This window comes from Salmo salar, chromosome 10 (genome assembly GCF_965601325.2).
Source record: "Salmo salar chromosome 10, fSalSal1, whole genome shotgun sequence".
NCBI classification, from domain to species: domain Eukaryota; kingdom Metazoa; phylum Chordata; class Actinopteri; order Salmoniformes; family Salmonidae; genus Salmo; species Salmo salar.
The window spans coordinates 95967167-95976481 of record NC_138300.1 but is presented as its reverse complement, the minus strand read 5'-3'; the positions used below and the strand labels follow the sequence as shown (position 1 = coordinate 95976481).

Genomic DNA, 9315 nt, shown 5'->3' with positions numbered 1-9315 from the left:
CCACGGCATGCATAATGGGTTATGTAGCTCGTTGTAGTGATGGGTCGTTCGCGAACGAGTCGGCTCTAAGAGCCGGCTCGCATATCAGAAGAGACGAATCTATTTATAAAAATATTTAAAAAATTCAGATATGAATAACCAAAAGATTTAAATGAATAGAATTAACTAATTCAAATAACGAATGATGCTGTTTGACGAGAGAGGATCTGGGGATGCAGCATGAAGGAACCCCTCAGCAGATGCCATAATGGAGGTCCGATCCTATTTGGAGGAGCCCCTCCAAAGATCTGCAGATCCTCTGAGCTGGTGAAAGAACAAGGCCTCTGTCTACCCACGGCTTACTAAAGTCATGACAGGGAGACTCTGCATGGTGGCCACATCCGTTCCCTCTGAGAGGGTCTTCTCAAAAACGGGACAAACAATTACTGAGAGAAGAAACCGCATCAGCCCCTCGAAAGTGAGGCAGCTGCATTTCTGAATGCAAATCTCTCAGAAAAGCTAAATATGGTCAGCATTGCTGTGTGCTGCTGGTTATAACATGGCAATAAAGAAGAGAGAGAAAAGAGGGACGTTTACTGTTTTAAGTGGGATGCAGCAGTTTTGCACATTATTTATTTTTCTTTGATATGGAGCAATATTCTATTATTATGTTGTTCAGATTGTATTAGTTTTGAATTGTTACATTTATATGCACTTTGTTTATATACATTAAAAAGTTATACTTTAAATGCAAATGTTTAATAGCATTATTTTTCATAACAAACCAATGCATTTTAAAATACATTGTGGTTAAGGTAGAGTATGATTTCATTTAATAATTTAATTAGAAATGTTTTAACACCAATCAGTCAAACTATCGCAAACGGTTTGACTTGAAAAAATACAAAACATATTTTTTTTAAAGAGCCGTTTGGGAGCCAAAAGAGCCGGCTCTTTTACGTGAGCTGAGCCGAACGAGTCGGCTCACTGAAAAGAGCCAGAATGCCCATCACCAGCTCGTTGTTTAAATTAGCTAACCATCAGCGCCCCCATTCGGATGTAGGCACGATTTCACCGGGTTGTCTAAGATATATAAATAACCCCTTTTGTGTGGGTTTGTGATATGTGTGTACCACGGTCTCTGATGAGTACTTCGGGGACGTTGGGGCGGGGCACTTTGGCACAAAATACGGTTTCACAGGTAAGGAAAGGTCTTATGATAGCTAGCTAGTAACATTCCTAAGTGTTGATGTCAATACTGTATATATGATATATAGCCTTTTGCAACATTGGTAGCTAGCCCGCTAACTACCGATAGTAAGCTAACTAGACCAAAGTTAGCTTTGCCAGTTTTGACCGCTTGATCATTCGATTTAAAGTCTTTTTTTTAAAATATTTTTTTAAGTTATTGAATTAATCTCGGCCACACAGACCATTAACATGCCTTTAAAAATTTGGAACAATCCATTTTCGTTCATTTGGCCAGCTACCAGCTTTTTAAAAATGTATATTATCAGCTACCAAGTTTGCAGCTAACCTTTGGTTGTGTTTGCGCATAATGACTGTGTCCTTGAGAAAGTCAGGGGTACGATTTCCCCTTGAATGACTCTCAGACACAAGTCATTGGACTGTTAAGAGCCCCGATGCTCAATCTGAACAGTAACACGCGTCCTTTGCCTCACGGTTTTGGATGAATACGGAGTTTCTTTCATATCAATGAGGGAAAAAATGTGTGTGTGTGTGTGTGTGTGTGTGTGTGTGTGTGTTAATTAGCTATCTAGTATGCTCCGAACACCTGTGTGTAAGCTAACTCTGGAAGTGTAGTTTTGGAGGGACTAATAGCTATATGGATCTGTGCAAAACGGCTACAGTGTGTGTGTGGTGTGTGGAAAGATTCTTTCTCGCTGAAAGATAAGGGCCATATGTTTGGAAAGCCATATTACAAGCAATGATTATTAACGTTTCTAAACATTAAAACACAGCGTCGGGATTGTAGTTCACATGAGTCAGTGGTGGGCAGGGCTAATGGCTCAACTAGGAAGAAGGCAGAATGTTGTAGGATACGACCATCCCAATAATGGACTAAAGGAGCCTAACGTTGCTCCTTATAGTCCAAGGACATTACATTCCGTTTAAAGGCGAATTGGCTCTAGAAGACAAAACAGACAAAACAGTCAAATGCACTATCTAAACGTGAATCGATTCTCAATTGCAGTACGGTTCTAGAAACACAAATCCCTCTTTCATATCACATCAAAATAATTTTCCAAATGCAGTGGTGTAAAAATAAAGTAATGCTAAGTAGATTTTGGGGTATCTTTACTTTACTATTATTATTTTTGGCAACTTTTACTAACCTACATTCCTAAAGAAAATCAAGTACTTTTTTTCTCCATACATTTTCCCTGATACCCAAAAGTACATTTTGACAGAAAAATGGTCCAATTCACACACTTATCGAGAACATCTCTATTGCCTCTGCTCAGGCAGACTCACTAAACACAAATGCGTTATCTGTCATTAAAACAAATTACATTTTGCCGTCTAGTTTGCTTAATATAAGGAACTTGATATGATTTTTACTTTTGATACTTAAGTACATTTTAGCAATTCCATTGACTTTTTGATACTTAAAGTATTTGGTTTTAAATATACTTAAGCGTTTTACTCAAGTAGTATTTTACTGGGTGACTTTAACTTGAGTCATTTTCTATTAAGGCATCTTTTCCACCACTGCCCAAATGTAAGTACTGTTTTAACGCCGTTGCAGCCAACAGTATTTTTCAGTGACAACACGTTTGTGGCGTCCGTCTTCCATTTACACACGTGTTCGGAGATGCAGATAGCTAATTAGCATAGTGAGCTAGTCCACTCAGTCTTCCGTTTTGTTTTCTGTAAACAACCGCTATAATATTGAAGTGTGGGGAAACCTAACCCTATAAAGGTGTGTATCAATTGAATATATATATATGCTTCCACACACTATCTTTCATATCAAAGATGGTGTGAAAGATAGTGTGTGGAAGCATAAGGACCTTATCTGTAATGTTGCATGTTTAAACAGCAAATCTGTCTGCAAAATATTTTTCTTCCCCTTTCAGACCAAAGCCTTCAACAGTTGCCTTACAGCACCACCTCCAGGCTCCCTAACCCTGCACTCTGAATCCCTGCTGTCACCATGCAAGCCCGTAGGGTCACCGTTCACCGCATCAGCAAGACCGTCACTTTGTACCTGAATGACACAGCCTCACCTAAACCCTCCCCTGGCCCTCTGTCTGCCCTGAACGATGCAGCCAGTACCTCTCCATCCCTAGCCCTTACCTCTGCCCCAACCAAGCCCCTGCTGCTGATGCTGCCCTGGTTGGGGTCGCGACCTCATGCTGTGGCCAAGTACTGTGAGATCTACTTCCGTACAGGCTTTGACGTGCTCATAGTGGAGAGTGCGGTGAGGAAGGGACAACGTTCATGGGTGGAAAATCTAACTATTTAAAAATTCTGTTTAGAATGCTCCTCTCTATGGTCTCTTTCCTCTCTAAAATACCTCACATATCTCCTCTACCCTAGGTGAGTCAGTTCCTGTGGCCTCGCTGGGGCCTGGACTACGGGGCAAGGGTACTAGATCTCCTGCAGAGTGACCGCTTTGTGTCACGCCCCCTGCTCGTGCACGCCTTCTCCATAGGAGGGTACACCTTCACCCAGCTGTTGGTGCATGTGTCCCGCGACACACAGAAGTATTACGGCTTCACTCAGAGGATCAGAGGCCACATCTATGACAGCCTTGTGCTGGGCTCGCTGGAGAGGATGGCTACAGGTGAGCCTGGGGTACAGGGGTTACCGTGAGAGGATACCGACCAGGTGTAACACATCTGGCAGCCTAGCATTGTCTAGTATAGCCTGGTTAACCAGTGAGCTGATGTTGTTCTTTATCCTCAGGACATTTATACTGAACAAAAATATAAATGCAACAATTTCAATGATTTTACTGAGTTAGTTCATAAAAGGAAATCGGACAATTGAAATTAATTCATTAGGCCCAAGTCTATGGATTTCACATGACTGGGCGGGAATAGGTCTACCCTCTTGGGAGCAAGGCCCAGCCAATCCAAATGAGTTTTTCCCCACAAGGGCTTTATTACAGACAGAAGTACTCGTCAGTTTCATCACCTGTCCGGGTGGCTGGTCTCAGACGATCCCGCAGGTATGGAAACCGAATGTGGAGGTCCTGGGCTGGAGTGGTTATGCGTGGTCTGCGATTTATGAGGCCGGTTGGATGTACTGCCAAATTCCCTAAAACGACATTGGAGATGGCTATGGTAGAGAAATGAACATTAAATTATCTGGCAACAGCCCTGGTGGACATTCCTGGAGTCAGCGTGCCAATTGCACACTCCTTCAACTTGAGACATCTATGGCATTGTGTTGTGACAACTGCATATTTTAGTGGCCTTTTGTCCCGAGCACAAGGTGCACCTGTGTAATGATCATTCTATTTAATCAGCTTCTTGATATGCCACACCTGTCAGGTGGATAGATTATCTTGGCAAATTAGAAATGTTCACTAAAAGGGATGTAAACAAATTTGTGCACATCATTTGAGAGAAGCTATTTGTGCGTTTGGAAAATGTTTGGGATCTTTTATTTCAGCTCCAGAACCGTAAGACCAACACTATACGTGTTGCGTTTTTATATTTCTTGTTCACTACATTTTGTCATTGATTATCTCTTCAGGTCTAGGTAAGAGCCTGTTCCCCCGGCTGGAGAGCCAAGTGAAATGGGCCAGTATGCTCTACTTCAGAGCCTTCAAACACCACACAGTCGACTACTTCAACAACGGCATTGATGTCTTCTGGAATAACCCTGTCACCGCACCCGCCCTCGTCTTCTTCTGCCAGAACGACGCACTGTGCGACCCGGAGGGCATGGAGGAGATCATCGCCTACTGGAGAAAACGAGGGATGGAGGTGACAGACAGGAAGTGGGAGGAGTCAACACATGCAGGCCACCTGAGACGACACCCCCAGGAGTACCTGTCTACCTTGGAGACCTTCCTAAAGACTCTCGGTATGGTCCCTCTCAAGGCCAAGATGTGACCCTAGGCAGGACCCACACAGCTGTGGTCCGGTCCAGAAACAATCCCTAACCCTATCCACTACCCCTTAGGCCCTCAGCATGGCCAAGTGACAACAAGGCACAGCTGTGGTCCAGTCCAGAAATAGACTCTAGCCCCTACCCCCTAAGCACTCAGGACCCCCTCAAGACCAGGACATGACAGTTTGCACTTCACTTACCTACAAATTCCACGTTTGAGTACTCTAGGTATAGTGGGGACTTATTGTCTACAGTTTTACATTCTCGAAAACATTAAATTAACTCTTTTGTAGACTTTTCGCAAAAGGAGTCATTGTTTAGATGTTTCGGAATTGTACCAGAAATGTCATGTGATATAGCCTCTGCATTACGTAGGTTACGTAGTGCTCTGAATACCTCAACAGCACCAATCTCTAATAGTATCCACTTCATTTTCAAACGCTTTTTAAACACTGAAGCCAAACTTCCTCCGCATTATCATAATTCGTATGCGCGCCACTAGAGATCCCTGCATTAGCATGTTTCTGTTAGCTGATAAATCCTGAAAAAATACCCCATTTTGCTGGCCTGCTAATGTGCCTGGACCTTGAAGGCTAAACATTTGAGGAAAAAAAACAATTGCTCCAAATGATTGTCCAATCAGGCAGGCTAGATGCAATCAATTTGAAATGAATATGCATTCAAAACGCCAGGCTTTTGAGCAGTTATTCAAATGACATAGGCTTTTCACTGCAGTTTACAGCCAAGACTAGAGTTTTGTACTCACTTGAAAACAATAACATTCTTCATTACATTGTGTTGTTGTAGGCTACATTTCTTGTCCCTAAGAAGCTGAAACTATAGGGTAGGTGAAACTATAGGGTAGCTTTTCAAGCTGGTACCAGGGGACTGGGAGGGAGCACACTCAGCACAGCCTCGGGAGCACACACAGTGTAGGCTACCTATGATTTTGTTATCTGATAAATATTTTGTTGTGTAAATTTACGTGATATTCACTGCAGTATTGAGCTTATGAATTATGGGCTAATATGCATATGCTTCTAATTTAGGCTATAGTTTGCATCCCAAGCCTGTCTGTCTTTGTTCTGTTGTGCAATTACGCACCTGGCCTCTCTGCTGTTCCTGTTAAATATTGAGTCCCAGGAAAAGCAAGACTACAAAAGCTTGTTGGACACTTACAGTTGAAGTCGTAAGTTAACATACACCATAGCAAAATATATTTAAATTCAGTTTCTCAATTCCTGACATTTAATCCAAGTAAAAATTCCCTGTCTTGGGTCAGTTAGGATCACCACTTTATTTTAAGAATGTGAAATGTCAGAATAATAGTAGAGATTTATTTCAGCTTTTATTTCTTTCATCACATTCCCAGTGGGTCAGAAGTTTACATACACTCAATTAGTATTTGGTAGCATTGCCTTTAAATTGTTTAACTTGGGTCAAACATTTCGGGTAGCCTTCCACAAGTTTCCCACAGTAAATTGGGTGAATTTTGGCCCATTCCTCCTGACAGAGCTGGTGTAACTGAGTCAGGTTTGTAGGCCTCCTTGCTCGCACACGATTTTTCAATTCTGCCCACAAATTTTCTATAGGATTGAGGTCAGGGCTTTGATGGCCACTGCAATACCTTGACTTTGTTGTTTAAGCCATTTTGCCACAACTTTGGAAGAATGCTTCGGGTCATTGTCCATTTGGAAGACCCATTTGCGATCATGCTTTAACTTCCTGACTTATGTCTTGAGATGTTGCTTCAATATATCCACATAATTTTCCCTTCTCATGATGCCATCTATTTTGTGAAGTGCACCAGTCCCTCCTGCAGCAAAGCACCCCAACAACATGATGATGCAACCCCCGTGCTTCACGGTTGGGATGGTGTTCTTCGGCTTGCAAGCGTCCCCCTTTTTTCTCCAAACATAACGATGGTCATTATGGCCAAACGGTTCTATTTTTGTTTCATCAGACCAGAGGACATTTCTCCAAAAAGTACAATCTTTGTCCCCATGTGCAGTTGCAAACTGTAGTCTGGCTTTTTTATGGTGGTTTTGGAGCAGTGGCTTCTTCCTTGCTGAGCGGACTTTCAGGTTATGTGGATATAGATACTTTTGTACTAGTTTCCTCCAGCATCTTCACAAGGTTCTTTGTTGTTGTTCTGGGATTGCTTTGCACTTTTCGCACTAAAGTATGTACATCTCTAGGAGACAGAACGCGTCTCCTTCCTGAGCGGTATGAAGGCTGCATGGTCCCATGGTGTTTATACTTGCGTACTATTTTTTTTTTATTATTTATTTATTTATTTTTGTACAGATGAACGTGGTACCTTCAGGCATTTGGAAATTGCTCCCAAGGATAAAGACAGACTTGTGGATGTCTCCATTATTATTATAATTTTTTTAAATTCCTGAGGCCTTGGCTGATTTTTCTTTTGATTTTTATTTTTTTCTTCCCCCCCCCCCCCATGATGTCAAGCAAAGAGGCACTGAGTATGAAGGTAGGCCTTGCAATACATCCACAGGTACACCTCCAATAGGCTAATTGACATCATTTGACTCAATCAGAAGCTTCTAAAGTCATGTCATAATTTTCTGGAACTTTCCAAGCTGTTTAAAGGCACAGTCAACTTAGTGTATGTAAACTTCTGACCCACTAGAATTATGATACAGTAAAATAATATGTCTGTAAACAATTGTTGGAAAAATGACGTGTCATGCACAAAGTAGATGTCCTAACCGACTATAGTTTGTTAACAAGAAATTTGTGGAGTAGTTAAAAATTTGTTTTAATGACTCCAACCTAAGTGTATGTAAACTTCTGACTTCAACTGTATATAGACTACTAATAGCCTATTGGATGAGAGATGCACTCTTGCTGAATATAAAGTAGTCTACAGCATTAAGAACGTGTGGGGAGTTGGAAAGGAGAAGCACATATTTTCCAATTGGCCAATCTTAACACTGGGCTACATCCTGACAAAATACATCATGAGTGGCCTGCTAATGTACCTTTTTGGACCTTCTAAACTGTTGAAAAGACCCAAAGTGATCCAAATGTTTGCATAGTCAGGCCTAGGTTGTTGACCTATGCAGTTATTTCGACATGAAATAAAACAGGACATTTGAGAGGTTATTCAAATTAGCCTACATCACTGCATATTACAGCCTATGGACAAGAATTGTGTACGCACTTGGTAACAATAATACATCCTCATTGCACTGTGTTGTAGCCCAGGTTTAAAAGTATTGTCTAAAAACGTAAGCTTTGCGTGTCATGGGGACAACAGTGCAGCCAGGAGGAACACGCAGTACAGATCTTCAATTTCATAATCCGTTAACTTAGTTTTTCTTGCACTTTGACTGGTAAATCTTTAGCTTATAGCACTAATATTTAGCTAATGAATGGCCTAATATCTAGCTAATATGCACAACCGGCTATAGCAGGAGTAGGCAACCCGGGTCCTGGGTGCCGCAGGCACTTCATGTTTTTGATTTAACCGACCTGGAAGACGAGGTATGTTGACTTTAGGCAATCATTGAACTGATCAATTAGCTTAGTTGGTGAGGTGTGGTGCCTAGTTAGAACACAATCCTGCAGTACCTGTGAATTGTTAAGACAAAGTACACTGGTGTGCTAACTTTTGGCCGGTTATTATAACATTGTTGCGCCGATGCATTATTTGCAGTTTTCACTGACAATGAACATACCCGGCATTGAATGGTCTGAACCTGTGTCTGTGCGTTAGAGACCCCATGAATGGTTTTGTTAACACCTTTTATTAATAGGCAGCGTGCAGTATGATGCATTGATCAGTTGATTGACATGTAGGACTGCAGAATGAAAAAAAAAACAAAAAAACGATTATCTTTCCTCTAGTGTGGATGCTCACAAATGTTTTATAGATATGTAGCCTATAGTTATGGTGCTTGGTGGATGGCCTTTAACGCTGACGCGACACAACTAACGTTATCACAACAGAACTAGCCTAGCTAGCTAAAGTTGGAGAACTTGGATGTATCCTTGTTACAACTATATCAATTTACTCTGGCAAGTTTGCCACCGGCGCGCTGCAGTAGGAAAGTAAAGCGGAAGTTGAATCATCACTTCTGCTGTTTGGCTGTGCTCATAACGTTTGAAATTGAGGTGGACAGTGCAAAGTGTGTTAAATTACTACTTTTTTTTTATTATGACGTACAAACACTACAAAACTTGTGTTAAATAATCTATGCAATCTTATTAAAATTGTTCAATGGA

The 9315-nt window shown here is 41.5% G+C and overlaps 1 protein-coding gene across 1 annotated transcript; it reads left to right on the top strand.

Moving 5' to 3' along the window:
- Positions 1 to 1024: 1024 nt before the first annotated feature.
- Positions 1025 to 9315, top strand: LOC106561212 (transmembrane protein 53-A). The gene is made up of 4 exons (XM_014124923.3): positions 1025 to 1180; positions 3081 to 3424; positions 3544 to 3790; positions 4708 to 9315. Exons 2-4 carry the CDS (start codon positions 3158 to 3160, stop codon positions 5067 to 5069), a joined length of 876 nt encoding a protein of 291 aa, XP_013980398.1. The 5' UTR covers positions 1025 to 1180; positions 3081 to 3157; the 3' UTR covers positions 5070 to 9315.

What these genes read in the sequence shown, in the direction of transcription:
- LOC106561212 (XM_014124923.3), top strand. Translation starts at nt 3,158, where the DNA reads ATGCAAGCCCGTAGGGTCACCGTTCACCGCATCAGCAAGACCGTCACT. An exon ending in TGCTCATAGTGGAGAGTGCG is followed by an intron (nt 3,425 to 3,543) that starts GTGAGGAAGGGA and finishes CCTCTACCCTAG; the next exon opens with GTGAGTCAGTTCCTGTGGCC. An exon ending in GCTGGAGAGGATGGCTACAG is followed by an intron (nt 3,791 to 4,707) that starts GTGAGCCTGGGG and finishes TTATCTCTTCAG; the next exon opens with GTCTAGGTAAGAGCCTGTTC.